General features: G+C 43.8%; 1 protein-coding gene across 1 annotated transcript in view; it reads right to left on the reverse strand.

The window, feature by feature from the left end:
- Nucleotides 1-1,488: 1,488 nt before the first annotated feature.
- LOC123282843 (rho GTPase-activating protein 20-like) overlaps nucleotides 1,489-17,496 on the reverse strand; it is a 30,740-nt gene continuing 14,732 nt past the window's right edge. Inside the window, exons 5-11 of the mRNA XM_070506565.1 lie at nucleotides 15,378-15,444; nucleotides 12,793-12,948; nucleotides 9,895-10,064; nucleotides 8,358-8,519; nucleotides 5,480-5,589; nucleotides 3,914-4,103; nucleotides 1,489-2,705 (exon numbers count right to left, since the gene is read on the reverse strand). Coding sequence (XP_070362666.1) covers nucleotides 2,025-2,705; nucleotides 3,914-4,103; nucleotides 5,480-5,589; nucleotides 8,358-8,519; nucleotides 9,895-10,064; nucleotides 12,793-12,948; nucleotides 15,378-15,444 — 1,536 coding nt within the window. The 3' untranslated portion in view covers nucleotides 1,489-2,024. The remainder of the gene's footprint in view (nucleotides 2,706-3,913; nucleotides 4,104-5,479; nucleotides 5,590-8,357; nucleotides 8,520-9,894; nucleotides 10,065-12,792; nucleotides 12,949-15,377; nucleotides 15,445-17,496) is intronic.

Raw genomic sequence — 17,496 nt, forward strand, 5'->3', positions numbered from 1 at the left:
GAAGTGTCCTCGGGTTTAGGCGAAGATGTAGAAAAGTCCATGAAATGATATAAACAGAGGAAGATGGAGATAAACAACATGACCTGGGAGAAGTGAACTACCAGGGAAATGAGATCAGAATTCAGGAATTACGAGACCCTGGCAGGGCAAGTGCCTTAGGAATCCCAGAAGATGTGCTTTGGTTTGTCAGGTGGAGGGGCTTGGTCATTGGTTGAATGTGATCTACTGAGGCTGCTGGAAAGGAAGACAGGGAGAGGCCACATGTCAGCAGGGTGAGAAGTGAAGGGTGGGTGAGAGAGTTGACAGAGGGAGGACAGATTCCCCTCCAGGAAACCTTGCATCGGAAGTGTAAGATGGAGGAGTCCAAATCTGGATGTCCTTCACTGTGTGTCATAAAAATAGAATAATGTTAATTTGTAGATTTTTGTCACAGGAGAAGATAAATTCAAAGCTTATAGATTGATTACCCTTTAAAACATTAACTATTTATGTCCAACAAAGAAAATTTGCTTCTTTGGCCCCAGCTTTGTGCCATAAAAGTACTATACTCAAAAACATTCTTTACCACCTTACTGGTCTCCTCAGTAAGATGAGTTGAATAACATTTGGACTCAAGTTTAGACTCTAGTATGTGAGATTCATGTGTTTAACTTTGTGAAAATTGGTCTCTGACACGTTGGGAGCTTCCTGAGATGTCTGAGAGGGTCCTTCCATCTAATCTACTGACCCTGTGGTGACTGAGGACTGGAATCTTCAAGCTCAGGAATTACTGTTCTTGAGTCCTGAGGTGATTCCCAGGAGCTACGAAAACTTTCCTTTTCTGACCCTGTATTTTTCTAGAAACTCACCACCCCCACACACTTTTTTGTTACAAGGGGCTGAAAATGATTTCGGGGGCATTAGCTGACTGGTGTCTACGTGATGAGAACATAACGGAGGTAGTAGAATTTTGGAGAAAGCGTTCTTGGTGGGATATTACAGGAAGGAAAGGAAAGGAAAGGGTCGAGTATGATTGTGGAGACTCTAATCTTCAGTGACTGAAAGCATTGCAGACAGGGAGCTGGGTGGACCCACGCCACGTGGGGCCTTGGCGTCATTCTGCAGTTGTGCCTTTTTGTAAGTCACTATCACTCTCACTGGCTTGGATTCAACAGGTTGCTTGGTTGACACTCCTGAAATGAAAAACCAACGATTGTCTTAGTATAAGCATATTCTCAGATACTAGACTCATCTCATTGTGATGAAATGGATTTTCCTAAAGACTTCCTCAGAGCATTGAGGTAAATGTCTGAAACCAAGAAATGTCAAAAATAGGAAGGGGCTCATGATACAGGCCCCCAGGTTCTGAATCTAAACTCTACCTTCTAGAATGGACTCCTGCCCGTTAGCTGTGATTAGCGAGGCACCAATAATACCAGCTGTAGCATCAGGGGCACTTCTACTAGCCTTCTTAAATACTTTTTCACAAATTTATTTTACATCCATTATCTTACTTAATCTTTACAACACTCCTAAGATTTAAACATTATTACCCCCCACAGTTTAGAGATGAAGAAACTGAAAATGAGCTAGAATAATTGGCCAAAGATCAAACAGCCAGGAAATGGTAGCACAGGAGTCTGCAGTACTCTGAAAGGTTGTCTGACATCAAGTCAGCTCCTTTTTTCTCAATGATGCTGCTCCTCTTAATCTGTTTCAAAGAGCACTGGAATTCCTCGGTGCTTCAGGGACCACTGAGCAGCAGCGCCTCGGGGCCCTCACTCTGGTTTCAACCAGAGGATGTCTATTATACACATAATAGATTTGAAGTTTTGTTTGAAAAAGTTCCCAGACACTCTATTATGCCATGATGTCTCCTAAAGCTGTTACGAGCTGCACCAGCAACTTCTTGAAGTCAGAGACCTCGACTTCTTCTTTCTTTGGTCTCACAACAGTGTGCAACCCTGCCTGACCTGTGAGCCAGCCTGTGGAAGGAGGAGCAGATGGGAATCATTGCCCTTGGGATGTGCTCTTGGATCCCCCGTCTAGGTATCTCTCATGACCCCTGGCGGCCTCGCTGCCTGTTTCTCACCGAAGTCAGTTGAAAGATCTGCAGCCTTCTTGCTGCCATCACAATGCATGGAGCTCTCCCCCAGGAGGGAAACAATGTCTTCTCCGAAGTCAGTTGAAGGATCTGCAGCCTTCTCGCTGCCATCACAATGCATGGAGCTCTCCCCCAGGAGGGAAGCAATGTCTTCTCCAAAGTCAGTCGAAGGATCTGCAGCCTTCTCGCTGCCATCACAAAGCATGGAGCTCTCCCCCAGGAGGGAAGCAATGTCTTCTCCAAAGTCAGTCGAAGGATCTGCAGCCTTCTCGCTGCCATCACAAAGCATGGAGCTCTCCCCCAGGAGGGAAGCAATGTCTTCTCCAAAGTCAGTCGAAGGATCTGCAGCCTTCTCGCTGCCATCACAATGCATGGAGCTCTCCCCCAGGAGGGAAGCAATGTCTTCTCCGAAGTCAGTCGAAGGATCTGCAGCCTTCTCGCTGCCATCACAATGCATGGAGCTCTCCCCCAGGAGGGAAGCAATGTCTTCTCCGAAGTCAGTCGAAGGATCTGCAGCCTTCTCGCTGCCATCACAATGCATGGAGCTCTCCCCCAGGAGGGAAGCAATGTCTTCTCCAAAGATCTGGAGGCAATTCTCAATCAAAAATTGCACAAGAGAAATCTGCAACACAAAAGGGTAAAAACGTGTTTTTTTTTTCATATGGCATAGTTATAAATCACATTTCATACATGAAGCTTGGCTCTAACAAAAATTGTGAAAGAATACTAAGAAAAATTCAGAGAACCAGTTTTCTCTAAGAACGAACTGTGATACTTTCGTGAGTACTTTGGGCACAGGTTTTAAAATACTTTTCATCAGTGGATTAAAGGCATAATTTGTGGTCTAGTTTAAAAGCTAACATTTTTATATCAATGGTTACATCTTGAAAACAAAGGCAATTTTCAAATGTAACCCACATAGGATGTTTGGGGGAAGATGTATAGGCTCTTATGAAATTTTATCTATTCATTTTCATTAAACATTTTTTCCAGTTTTGTTGAGATATAATAGACATATCGCATCTTAGGAAAATTTATAAAGCACCCAATAGACACGGATATGTGAAATTCATTTGTAAGTTTAGGTGCTGCTTAAACTTGGGCAGCAGAGATTTCTGTGGGTTTTTGTGAGGGAAGAAAGCAGCTGGAGAGACACCATTCAGTTTGTCTGGCTGCAGCCCCTTCTCTTGCATTGCCTGCCCCACCCTTACTTTCTGGGAAACTCTCTTGGGAAACAGCTATGATCTTATTGGGCATGTTGTAGCTCTGATAGGAAGTTCTGGAATCTTTTACTAGTTTCCTCACCCTATAGCAGAGGCAAAATAGTAGCCAAGTATTTTTCTGAATGAGCCACAGCTGGCAGAGGAAGGCCAAAGTGTGTGGAGCCATGGGTGCTCATATTGCCCAAGCTGCCTAGGATGTGCCAGTAATGACCAGAGGAGCTGGGTGTTGTCGCCATCGTGTGATGAAGAAACCATGGCTTGGAAACTTTGCCCAGGGTTACACATCCCTCAGTGATTAGGCTGAGAGTTGAACCTTGGCTTGTCACACTCCAAAGCCCAGGTTCTTTTCTGTCATATCGGGCCACTCCTCTCTCTGCTGTTCAGTCGGTCCAGAGTTTAGTCTCGTGGACAGGAAGGGAGGAGAGACTCAACTGCTCACAGTTCCCCCTTAACAACCCTCCTTCCCATCCCCACAGAGGAGGATAAATGACTCTGCCACTCAACGGATACACTTTCAAAAACTGGTCTGTCAGAGTTAACACCGTCCACTTTGGGTTCCAAGTGGGGACTCTGACCCCTAGGGCATGCAAATGAGAGCTTTCATTACCTTTCTTGTGATGTCACTTTCTAATTCTGTGCTGCAGGCATTGGGCAAACAAAGAATGCTTGGGGCTATGCAGGTGGCTAAGTTGTAAGCTGTCATCTGATTGACGGATGAATGCTGCTGAATGTTGTGCAGCACTCCAAAAAGATAGCGCAGGAGCTCTGCATTGGCTCTGGGCAGCTCATCCAAAAGCCTAAAGACACAAAAATGGACCTTTAAAGACAACACATCATTTTGCTCAGGAAGTTGGAAATACAGAGAAAGGGAACAGAGGACTTCTTTGTAGAGCAGGCACAAAGCCCAGTGAACATGCACGAGAATGCAGAAATGGCCCTCCTAAACATGCTGCCTGAAACATTTCCCTGAAACACCTAGAACGTGTTCTCATTTGGGCCCATCTTATTAACATCGAATTTAATCTAAATATATTTTAAAACTCTGAAACATTGCAGAAACTCTTCAATTAAAGTTCACAAAAGCTCATGGATTAAATTAAACAGCGATGAAATTTCAAAGGCTCCCTTTGTTTTGAAGGTAGCAATATAGGAACACTGACTCAGGGTAAGAGCCCAGCAAAGTTCCAGGCAAAAATGTTTCATTGCGTTCAGTTCCTGAACCAGATAAGAACTTCTCTGGCTAGTTAAGTGTTTGACAAAGGTAAGACCATATCCCTGGCAGATTGGTCCTTTAGCATCTCTCTTGGACCAAAGGATTTCATCTGCTCTCAGTTTCATATTGTCAAATAAAAATGGCAAGTAATAGGATATATTGGAATATATGAGGAAGCCATTTTGGTGTAAACCTAATTCGGGCCTGACCTTGTCTTTCCAAAAGGGCCTGACCAGAGGCCGTTGAGCATGCATTGTATATCTGCTTTAGAGATTCCCTATGGCAAGAGCAAAAGGCCCTTGAGATAAAGGTGCAACTTCCCTCCCCCTGCCAACGTTGGTGTCTCCTTAAGGATTAAGCATCTTTCCTTAGGCTAGAAACTGATTGCTACGCTCACCTGTGACTGCCCAGCTTGAGACAATAGACTTGCCTCCTGCTGCGCCCTTGGAGATAGCAGACCCACTACCTGCTGTGTCCATCAAGTGCTGTGCCGACAGGGCACTCTTGTGACTATTGTGGGAGGGACATTTCAATCATGTGAAACACCCTCTTTGAGGATATATAACCACCCTATGTACCCCCACTTCTTTGGAGTGCTCTGTTCCTTTGTGGAAAGACCTCCCGGGTTATAATCCTAAAATTTAAGCTCAGAATAAACTCACCCAAATTTTCATTTATTGACTGGTTATGGATTATTTTCGTTGACAACATATTCAGAAGGTATAAAATGGTCAAGGATTCCTTATTAACAAGACTAGGAGAAGAACAAGAACTCAATAAGAGCAGTAAGGCACGCCACTATTTTTGAACTGGCCTCCGTGGGAGTGGTCAAATCAAACTCTTTGGCATTGGTCATTATTTTAGTGAACAAAGCTGTAAAGTATAAGCTAATATTTTCCTAAGAGTATGTTGATTGTACTTTGGAGGTGTGCCCCAGTAGAGTAATCATGGCATCGTTACCTCTGAGTGGCAGCGATTTTCTCCTCCTCGTTCTCTCCATCAGTTATACTGACCCATTTAGCATAGAGGTCAGATGTAAAGACGCTCCCTGGGATGTTTCGAAGAAAATCCTTACACACATCAAAAGAAGAGTATTATTCTTATGGCAAATACATATTGGAGAAATTACAGGGAAAACATGGAGTTGAAAAGTTGAGTTTCTGTCCCCACTTCCTTCTCAGGCTTCCCACACTGTGACCCACGCAGCGCTCAGCTCCACCTCTCCACTGACTTGCACACCCTGAAGTGGGTGATTGGACTTCTAAAACTTAGAAGCATCAAAGCAGAGTGGGCCACAGTGGGAGCGAAGAGAAAGCCCCCTTCTATCACCTGGAACTTCCTCTTGGTGTCCATTTTAGTAAACTAGTAGAAACTGACAAGGTCCGGTGAGACGTCATCCTCAATCCTGCTAGTTTCTTGAGAAGAAATACCCATCCCCATTTGAGACACAGTGCTTGCTCTTAACTCAAGCAAGAGAAGTTCTGAAACAAACCAAACGTGCACACCCTCGTGCTCTCGCACACATATTAAGAGAGAACTGAGCCTTCTGACTTGAGGTATGTGTGCTCCTTGGGAGAACACTGCGTCACAATAGCCTCGTTCATCCTGGTTTTAACTGTATGAACGTTCAATCCTGCAGACTGGGAAGCAGCAGACATTGGAAATATATCAAAATCCCCAATGGGTAACAATGTGTTACCCCTTACAGTCTGTGAGTGGGACATGCAGATCCTTCCAAAAGAAGAAACTTACTAAAAACTTGGATACATCGCAACTTCAGGCCTCTGAGTATCAGGGCTACAGACGCACAAATGTCAGCTTCCTAAGTGGAGGCCTGGAACATCTGTCACTTTAGAGGGCTGAGGAACAAGTTTAACATCGTAGAATTGGGCCTATTAAAATTTACGAAGCTTTAATGTTTGTGCAAGACTGAGGGGAAGTTGTCACATTGTCTTGCTAGCTTCCAAGCACACCTAGCTTCCATTGTTCTCACTCAGCAGCACATGCCTTCTCTTAGTGGTGGCTTGCTCGAGAAGTGCCTCAGGGCAACTATCCTAATTAGAATCTAATGATGGTTCACTCATGCTAATCCCTATTGAGCTGCTGTTAGTGCCAGGCACTGTTGTGAGCACTGGGGACAGAGCAGAGAAGCCAATGGACAGAGTCCCAGTCCTCTCACTTTGACTATGTTGATTGGTGTGTGGTACCCATGGTATTGTAGCTAGCCATGGTAGTTAGTGCTTTTCACCGTGTTTCCTATGGAGTGCTTCCAATATATTTGGAGGGAGGAAGCAGTCCAACTCTGGCCAGCTCTTCGAGTCTGGGAGTGTGCAGGAGGGCCCTTGCCTCATGCGTACCACACTACATGCACTCGGAGCATGTGTTTCCTCTCTGTTTCCTGAACCCTGTTCTGTGGGAGCCCATTGGTGAGGCTGAGTGTGGTGAAGCCAGAACATGACCTGAGCAGAATATGCCAAGGGTATTCACTGCTGGACCTCTGTTTTTAGACAGCTCAATGGCAAACTCACTGTGGTCCTGATGACGTACTCATTTCTGGTTTAGGTCAACACCCCAGTTCATTGGGCATGGTATTATCAAAGCCAAGTTGCAAAGTCTGATTCCCCACCAAGATCAGTCAACTTTAGGAATGTCTAAGAACTATACCCACGAGCGGCCACCCCCTTGCTAGTCTGTACTTATAACAGAAAGATAGGCAAGACTCTACTGATGGGCAACTCTAACTCTTGCTGGAAAATCAGTTCCAGGTGGGCACCTCACAGAAGGCAACACTCAACTTGCTATTTGCATGCCTAGTGTATATTTCTAATCATCCCAGTGTCACAGTAGTCGACTCTAAGCCACTTCTGAACTGTCCCTATTTATGACAGAGCTGAACAATCATGGGGAACAAGGAAAGACCAAATGGAATCTCGATTATAAGAGAATTTTAATAACCTATTGTAGTCATTTCTACTTATGACATTCCTCTTTAGAGCTATTAACAAATACCAAGATGGATTGAGTCAATTCTTTCCCTGTTCTATGATTCCCTTCATAGAAACATAACTGGATATTTGTGATTTAGCGGTATCATTTAAAAACCTTTTTTGTATAAATCTATTGAATTTTCAGAATTCCAAACAAATTTTCGTTGCTGCACCTACTTTAAAAGTCAGATTTATAAGAAGAAGCATGTGGTAGGAGCTTGTTACTGTGTGACCATAATCGTGGGTGGTGGGTTAAGCTTAACAAACATTAATAAAGGATGCCAAATTTGGTAAGGGTGAAAGAAGGCAAAAAATAGTGAAGTCACCCCTACACTACTTTTAAATTAAAAGAGACAGGCGAAAGAAGGATGAGGAAGTGAACGGAGCTTTTGGTCACTCATTGAGCATTTTTTGATTCATTGAATGACAAATGTTGGCTTACTGACTACGGTCAACCTCTATATCTATTTTCAAATGTTTCATACGAATTTTCTTTTGTAAACTTTGCTTTCATTAGGACAATGGTGAAGAAGTCATCAAAAACAGGATGTTTGTTCTGGTAAACGTTCTGTATATCTAAGTGTGTGTTTAGAATTTTTATTATTATTATTCTGGGATAATGTTCAGGAATGAAGAAGGAGAAGGTAGTGTGTGATGAAAAAGGAAAGTATATCTAACATTTGGGGCTTTTAACACCCAAACTAACGCCCTTAAATTTGGACTTCGTGAAGTGTTTTTCAGTTTCTCAATCTATTATGCCTATTATGGTTCCTGGGCAATCACGGTGAAGGAAATTGATCATGTACCTTCAGAGTTATGCTGTGTGTGGATAATGCTAGAAGTTTCCCTACCTTTAAGACACATGCGACCACAAGAACAGATTCACAGTCCAGGTTCACTTTGTCCCCAGCATTTAATGTCTCCTTTAGGGCTCTGCATGATTTCATATTGGCCGATTTTCTGAATATGCCCTCTGTAAGTGGCCCTTTTTGCTTAAGAAAGCAAAGCATATCCTATAGGGAAGAAGAGAAAGGAAAAATCAATGGCACCTCGTATCCAGGAGCCCAGAGCACCAGCTCCCCCATTGTCTGAGCTGGGGTAAGTGAGGTGCAGTGCTGGGGGGGGGGGAATGCAAGCAAACATGGAATTTTTTTTCTCAGTGTCTCTATTTTCTACCCAACCATCCCTTCTACATTCATATGCTGAAACATTTCAAACAGTTTTTAAGTCAGATTTTCCTTTTCAGTGAATTGACACTTTTGAATCAAACTTCCCTGCTTCCAGGCCTTTGTGGAATCACCCGCTCCTACTCCACCAATCTTTCCTCATCGTGCCCTAATATAGCTGCTCTTCCCCAGCTATGGAAATCTTCATGCCATACCCGTGTCCCATTGTTCATTCCCCTTTAAGGGGCTGCGTACCCCATTTCTACTTCCTGGATTGCTTTCCCTCTTTTAAAATTGGGCTCTCCAAACCCCTCTCCTCCTCCTCTAATTACATCCCCTTCTCATCACTCTTTCCTTTCCTTTTGCTGCATCTTCATGTCCTCTGCTTGTGGTGCAGAAAGGCTCTAGGTATTGGAGTCAGGTAATCCAAGGGACCTGAATCCTATGATGCTACATCTTGGCTGTGTGGCCTTGGGCACAGTGTACACTTTAGTGAGGTTACTTTTCTTTTCTCATTTGTGAAGTGAGAATGATGATAATCATAGCTACCCCCTAAATTTGCTGTGAAACTTGCAAGGACTGAGGTAGTAGGAGCATGGGACTGGCATGACACATTTCTTCATCGTTAGCCTAAAGTTCCCTAGATCTGGTAGAGTGCTTGGAGAGATACTGGACACTCAATAAGTGTTGACACTGACAATTCCATACACCAATTTGAGTTAACACAGGCCAAATTCTGTGGCTGTCACTTGACACATTCTATTTGGATGAAAGGATCCACATATGCCAGAGGCTGAGTCTGTATGCTTCAGCACTGGAAATACAGGTCAAAATCACCTGAGACATTCTGAGGAGTGAGATTGAGTAGACTCAGCTGAAGGAGGCTGAAGACTACTGTGGAGTTCAGAGAAGATGAGACGGGGTGGACTCTCAGAGACTCATCCACATAGAGCCCATTTGCATTGATCTGAGCAGGCATATGTGGGTCTTTGCTGAAACCTATGGAATGGACACGGGTATCTTTTCTTTGTCGTGCTTGCTTTATGACTCAGCAGTACCTAAATCAGATTTTATTCTTTGATGTAATATTAGCAAAGCTTTTCCCCCAAAGCCAGCGGCTGTCTAAAGATTTCTCCGTTTAGGGATAGATTTAAACGAGACACTTGACCTCTCAGAGTTCTCCCTCCTCAGGAAAGCCACAGAAGACCAAAATGAGACCCACCAGAAGAGAAGGGGGCAGTCTGTCGCATTTGCACACATCTCCGAGGCTGACGCCGAAGAGCTGCCCTGGCTTTGGGGATGGTGGCGTCATGTTCAGAAGGTCCTGGCAGGCACTGGAGCCACGCCGGAGGGCCCAGTTGCCCATAAAATTAATTCTCACTGACTTCTGGCCTGAATCCAAAGAAGAAGTGAGATTATCAGTAGTAGTTAGTTTAATTTACTTACGGCACATTCATTGCGATGGCAAGAAGAAAGAGGAACTGAGTCAGCTTTTGCACAGAATTTCCCACATTCGGAAATTGGCCAACTGCATCTTTGTGGTGTTAATGTGCTCTTCTTCCCCTCATCCTGAAAACATAGAGGCTTGCTCAGACTCGGGGTCACTTCTTCCAGGGGAAATGCTTCCTAGGCAGTGCTCTCTCCTGCCTGTTGCATGAGACACTTCACTTGTACTTGTCCGTGTTTTCTGATGTTTAGTATGAACAGTGGATTCAGGTGACAGATCACATTTCGAAAGCTAACCAGGTTTGGTTTTCAAATCAAGCGGAGTTTGGCAATCATCTACTTTCATAGTAAGTCTCCTCCCACTCTTAGATTCCCTGTTTGCTTTCTGAACGCCCAACCATGGTCAACTTTCTTTCAGCAAAAGGATCTGCCTTTCAAGACACAACCTGCCTGAGCCCACTTCTCAGCCGGCCTCTGGCCTCTGCTCTGGGGGCCACAACACTCAGGCAGCTCCATGATGACTATCAGCAGTCAGGGTCCTTGGGAAGTAGTCATTAAATGCTGGCTATGTGGTAAGATTCCAGGTGGCCGTGTTTCTTCGGACACCCCACAAAGCTACCCAGAGATGATTTTTAACTACCCAACAGCCCCTGTCAAAAGAATGCTTTTCAAAGGAAAGGTGATCAGCAAGGAAAAGCTGAGTTCCAAGTTTCTACTGCTCAGCTATGAATGTTTACCTAAGAAGGTACCTTAACATTTGTTTAAATCACATGTTTATACCGAATACTAAAAATGTCAACAGAGGAGCCAAGTTGTAGAAGGATAAACAGTGAAGCAACATTTCACCAAGTAGCCTTCAACGCCCAACCACTCGGCCTTCCTGGGAAGGAGTGAGTGCATCTCCATGTCCACTCACGTGGATGCAGTGCTCCTGGGGCTGGACCAGAGAGAGCAGGATCTGAGAAACAGAAGGCTCCTGGTTCTGCCGCTTAGTCGGATAAGTTTACTCAAAACTCTTTGAGCTTTGGTTTGGTCAACTTTAATGTAAATGATGCTACCTACACCTCTTTGGACTAAATACTAGAAGGTCCCACTCAGCATAAGGCATGGCTCATAGCAGCCTTGATAAATCTCATCTCCCTCACTCAGAGGGCCTAAGGAGGCCTAGACATCTGTCTCCTCCCCCCAAAGCAGACCCCACCCCCATTCTCCGTTTGATTTCACTGCCTCCAGAAGGTAGCAGTCATGAAGGAATGCCACCACTCCCCTAACTAAGGCTTCTTCCTGCCTGGCATTTGATACCCCTACCATTTTAAAAAGAGAGAAGAAAGCCAATACATTCTTAACTCCAGGAGAAGATTTCTATATGTCTGCATGTACAAATGTTTGTCTCAGATACACGTTAAAATATAGGTTGAGTTGTTGTATGCAACCTGGTTTTCCTACTCTTAACCTGATTTTATTATTTCTAAAACTATCCAAATGTATTCCATTATTCAGCTTAAACAAGAATGCTCTGAAAAAGAGTGCTCTATCCCTTGATACAAAGCTACACATTCAGCTACTCTATCAGCATAGACAGAATGTATAGACAGTGAGCTAACATCTGTTGCCAATCTCCTTTCTGCTTGAGGAAGAGTGGCCCTGAGCTGACATCTGTGCCTATCTTCCTATATTTTGTATGTGGGTCGCCTCCACCACTTGGCTTGATGAGTGGTGTAGGTCAGCACCTGGGATCCAAACCCACAAACCCTGGGCCACCGAAGTGGAGCGCACTGAACTTAACCACTACACCACCGGGTTGGCCCCCAGAACCTAGCTAGTTTTAAACACTCCTGGCAAGATTTAGGTTAGTGTTTCCTCATGCTCCAATTAGGGTGTGTGTATTAAAAAATAAATTTTTTGAAACTTTATCCTTCTAGAATAACAATCATAATAAAAATACTTTGAAGTAGAAATTCTATTCTGGCTCAAATACTTCCCAAATAAATAAAATGTCTTCTTCAGAGAAAGAAATATCAATGGGAGAATATTGGAGTGGTAGGGGAAAAAATGACAAGAAGGAAGATAAAAAAGCCCTGACTGTAAACATTCAGTCTAGTTTTGGTCTCGCCCTGGGTCTGAAGCAGACGTGGAAAGCGAGCTTGCTGTGGGAACAGACTTGAGAGTCCAGTTCTCTCTGGAATCCCAAGGCCACTTCAGCCGAAGCCCAGAAGAGAGTCCAGTTCAATTCCATAACTCTTTGCTCCACTGGAGTTTTTGATTCCAGGTGTGTCTAAGACATGTGGTCATTTGGTCCCCTCCCGTGACAGACTGAGATACTGGACAAATCCCTGAGATCGGGAAGGCACGTTCTCAGGTTGTAGAAGCACATGCTCTGAGAAGACACATGGATGTGCAGACACAGAACTATATGGCAACAGTGCTCTGGGGATACAGAGAAGGGAGCAACTGTCTACCTAGAAGAATTAAAAAAGAAAAAAAACCTTCCTAGAATTGAGCTGGGTCTTGATTTCAGACCTTTGGAGTTTCTCTAAGCTTGATTCTGAGCGGGTACTGGGTTCCTGTCCACACGGGCCCTCCACCCACACATGGAAAATCAGCTCTGTGTCACGCGTTTGGGAAGTGGAGACATGAGCCAAGAGAAGGAGCTTGCCGGAGGGGAGGGGCTCACCTTTCCTCTGCTGGTTCCTGGCTGGGTGCCTTGGCTTCAGGATGAATTGGCCTTGCGTGTCTGGGGACTCCTGGAAGGTGGAGCCCTCTGGTCCCTGTGGCAGGAGCCCAGTGGCTGGACGATGGCTCATTTTAATTATGTAGGGATGCTCATGTCCTGTACAGAGAAAAATCTAACTATGCATCAGGATGATGGTGATGGATTAGGATCAAACCTCCTTACTGTGAGCGTGTGGGCCACACCAGTGTGTGCTGCCATTCTCCCGCAGCTTCTGGATGAAGAAGGCTGTGCTCCCGAGCGAGCGCCACGTGCACCCTCACAAGCAACACCTTGCAAAAAGCAGGTGCCCAAGCAAAAGAGTTTAAAAAGGAAAGAGAAAAAGATTTTTAACCACATTGCTTTCTTTGGAATGCATAGATCCGTAAGTGCATTGCACAATGTTGACTTTTGCTGTGTTTCCCTCCGAGAATATTTAATGCCTTCTAGTTTCTGCCTTGACACTAACTAGATCTGTACATCTGAGGCAAATTACTTGACCTCTCTGAGCCTGACATTCATCCTTTTAAATGCTTACCCTCACACAGACTTATAAGGATCAAGGAAAATATATTAATAAACATTGGTGGTCAATGGTTTTTAAAGAATTGGACCATATATGTTCAGAATTGCTGTGATCACTGTTGTCTCACTTGTAATGTCATTTTAACACAGATTTTTTGTTTCCTTTTGTCAGTTCTAAAGACAAGGGCTCCTCAAGAGCAGCAGGGCTCTGTGCCTTCAGCTGCCCTCCCACGGCTGCCCACCCTCCCAGGGTCCTGCCAGGCAGCCATCAGAGGGAAGGCTGCACGGTGTTGGAAACCCAGAAGCAAAGTGCAAAACAGTGTTTACAGAGTGGAAAACTGCCCCCAACATCACCGGGAGTTGCCTGCCATGTGATTTGTTTTACTCTTCCATGCTTTAAATTGCTTCCTCTCCATAGAGTTCTCTGTGGAGAATTGCACTTTTCCCCAACAGTGTGGTGTGGATTTCATTCTTGAAGAATACAGGCATGCCTAGTTTTATTGTGCTTCCCTTAATTGCATTTCACAGATACTGCGCTTTTTACAAATTGAGAACTTCCGGCAACCCTATGTCAAGCAAATCGATCAGCACCGTGTTTCCAATGGTGTTTGCTCGCTTTATGTCGCTGTGTCATATTTTGATAGTTCTTGCAATATTCCAGTCTTTTTCATGATTATTATAGTTGTTATGGTGATCTGTGATCAGTGTCTTTGATGGTACTATTGTAATTGTTTTGGGGCACTATGAACACTGCCCATCTAAGACGGAGACCTTAATGGATAAATGTGTGTGTGTTCTGACCTCTCCACTGACCTGACATTCCCCTCTCTCTCCATATCCTCAGGCCTCCCTGTTCCCTGAGACATGACAATATGGAAATTAGGCCAGCTAGTAACCCTACAATGGCCTCTAAGTGTTCAATGAGAGGAAGAGTCACACACCTCTCACCTTAAATGAAAAGTGAGAAATGATTAAGTTTCCTGAGGAAGCCATGTCAAAAGCTGAGGCGGCTGAGAGCTAGTCCTCTGGCATCAGAGAGTTAGCCATGTCATGAACGCAAAAGAAAAGTTCTTGAAGGAAATTCAAAGTGCTCCTGCAGTGAACACATGAATGAAAGAAAGCAAAACAGCCTTATTGCCGACAGGGAGACAGTGTTAGTGGTCTGGATAGAAGATCAAACCAGCCACAACACTCCCTTCAGCCCAAGCTCATCCAGAGCAATGTCCTCACTCTCTTCAATTCCGTGACGGCTGAGAAGACCTCCTGCCAGGTCTGTGACAGAGCCTGTCCCTTCCCTTGTCTTAGTCCCTCTATTTTCCACACTGAACAAATTTGCTGATCCAAGAATTATTATTATTCTTTTAGCTCACTTGCTCTAATAACGATTTTAGGAGAGGTGTAATCGATTTATCAATAACCTCAAGAACAATGCTAGAAAACTCGGCCTGAGAAACAGCAAAGTACCGGTGGTTTAGTCAGTGAAGACGTGAGGAGTTAACTGCGATTATCTCATCTTCCTTATGATGCTGAGAAAAGTTTCGGACACAGAGCAAGTATTAAATAAATATTTGTACTTGGATTCAGAGGTATGGCTGGATTTTTTAAGATTCTCACAAAATAGAGGCTACTTAGTAGTTAGGAAATGGAACAGAGGAATTCAAGACTGGAATATAAAAAAATAAATAGATGGGAAAAGAAATTCTGATCTAGGTTGCCATCATACCTGAGGAAGTAAGTATGTATAAGTTTTTCAAGACAGCTCTGCTTGTCAAGTAAAAAAGTAAAGAAGAAAAACTCACATTTCCCACAAACTAGACCATAAGCCAAGGAATGAAGAGATGTTATCAGTGCCTGGGATAGAGTAAGTGCTTAGTAATTATTTAATAAATGTAGGAAGGAATATTGCATAAGATTTTCATTTTTAAGGGTCTTGGAGCTTGAGACTGAGAAACTGTTCCTTTGAGACTTCAGAGTTGCAGTTTTCCACCCAATCAGCCCCCTCTGAGATGTTCCCAGACACTTACCAGTGAGTGGGCATGGGGCCTCTTTCTTGCCGGAACTGACCCACAGCTGGTAATCTTTCTCAGAGCCCTTGGAAACAAAAAGAACTATGTGTCACACTAAATCTTTCACAGCAGGTACCAGTTCCTTAGCATTTCTGCTTCCAAAAAGAAAAAATTGGGGCCAGTATAAATGCTATTTGGTCAATGGGGGTGGCTACAGTTTTTCGGAGTCAATGGCGCCGATTTCAGTAACCCCTTATCCCTCTCACAGCCTCCAATAGACCCTCCCTGATTCTTGTCCCTGTTGATGAAGGCCAAGGATCTATGGAAACACAATGCAGTCAGCCCCTCAATTTGGGCATGGCTGATAGCAAAAGAAATCACAGTTATGCCCCCTTTATTAAGGAGGAAAAGTCTAATCTTGAGAGTCCTGCCTTCTGCTATCTCCAGACTCCTTGGAGAATGTTGGCTTTTGCCTTCAAATGTCCCTGCCCAGACAAGCATGCTGTCCAGAGAGCCACACACCCTGCCATGACTGTTCCATGAAAGTAAAGCTTGAAAGGCCTCGATGGCTCAGCAACCCTGAGCTAAAGGAGGCGGAAGCCCAGGAGGCCCTGAGGAGATGGCCCAGTGAAGTCAGCACACTGACTCTGGTGCAGACGCGGGAAAGAAGCCACAAGAACTGTAACCGAGAGAATAGGTCAGATGCAGAGCACAGCCACTCCCAGCAGAATCGTTGCCAGTAATGCTGTAAAGCCTACTCGGAACGAACAAGTCAAAATTATAAAGACAGTTGAATTATTTTAAAGAGTTCTCCAAGAGAGGATAAAGCAAAAAATGTTTGAAACGGAATTGTTGGTGATTGATAGGTACCGTGCTTGACCTTGACTCCCAATTAAAAATCAGTCTAGCCCTTCTGAAGGAGAGTCCCAGCTGTGGCAGCCATCACACACATATACACAGGCACACACACGTGCCTGCACAGCTAAATCTGCTCAAAATTGTGTTGCAAATAGGAAATGAGAGCTAATAAAAACCTTTTCTTTTAAGGTAGGGATTGGAAACACTGTGTTGGAATCTCTTCAATCAGGCATACATATATAGCCAAATAAGCCCAACTCTTCATTAAAATAGAAATTTTTTTGTCTAGTGAGATTGATCACTTTACGCTAAGGAAAATTAAAATCATGAAATAAAATGAGCTATATCATTAATCAATCTCCCTAACCTCATCCCTAAAAACACTCACTCTCTTCCAAGGTTTAATTGTTATTCAGAGTGTACATATCTTCTAGGTTAGAAATCAATGCAGAAGTGTGCTTTACTCATGCATATAAATTCCAATTCATTTAAAATGTATTATTATTAATTCTGTTTATACAGAAATCATTGGCTCCTTATGGAAAATTCTGGTTGCCCTTAGCTTTTAAGAGGCTTTATTATACCATTGGGTTAGGCAAATTTTAAATACAAGTCTTGTAATTACGCCCTGTCACTGTAGCAGGGCATTTTTACATTTCCAGAGAATTTTATTTGAGGAGCCGTGCTTTACAAGTGCTTCCTTGTTTTCTGTCCATCTGCATGTCACTCTCCCTCTCTTTTCCCTGACACAACCTCGTCCTCAAACATATGTATCTCTCACCAAAAAGAATTTGAACAGCTCACACCAGCTCCATCAAAGTATCAAAGAGCAGATACTTAAAAGCAGAACAGGATGAAAGTGATGTGGACACAAACACCCCCGGATTCGTGGTCTCATTCAGAACTTGTCTCCTCCTTTACCAATTCACAAAGGGCATCAGCCAACTCATCCTCAGGGTCTGCATCAATGGGGTGGAGCCTGTAGCCAGGTGGTCTTTATATCAAAGTTCACAAGAAAACATCTTATTTAGGGTTCATCATACTGAGATTGAGTCCTTGAATGACAACCAGGGCAAATGGCGATGGGAGGGGAGGAATCAGGAAAGAATATACAGAAGGAACAGTCCAGTGGAGGAGGAAATATTTAGAATCTTATGTGATTGTCCATGTATAAAATACATACAATAAAAATGCATGTTGCCATTAGCACTCTAAAATTATAGCCCAATTTCATTGTGCTATTACTTTCCATTTGCACAAAATTTAAAATGGGAATACA

This window comes from Equus asinus, chromosome 3, assembly GCF_041296235.1.
Source record: "Equus asinus isolate D_3611 breed Donkey chromosome 3, EquAss-T2T_v2, whole genome shotgun sequence".
Lineage (NCBI taxonomy): Eukaryota > Metazoa > Chordata > Mammalia > Perissodactyla > Equidae > Equus > Equus asinus.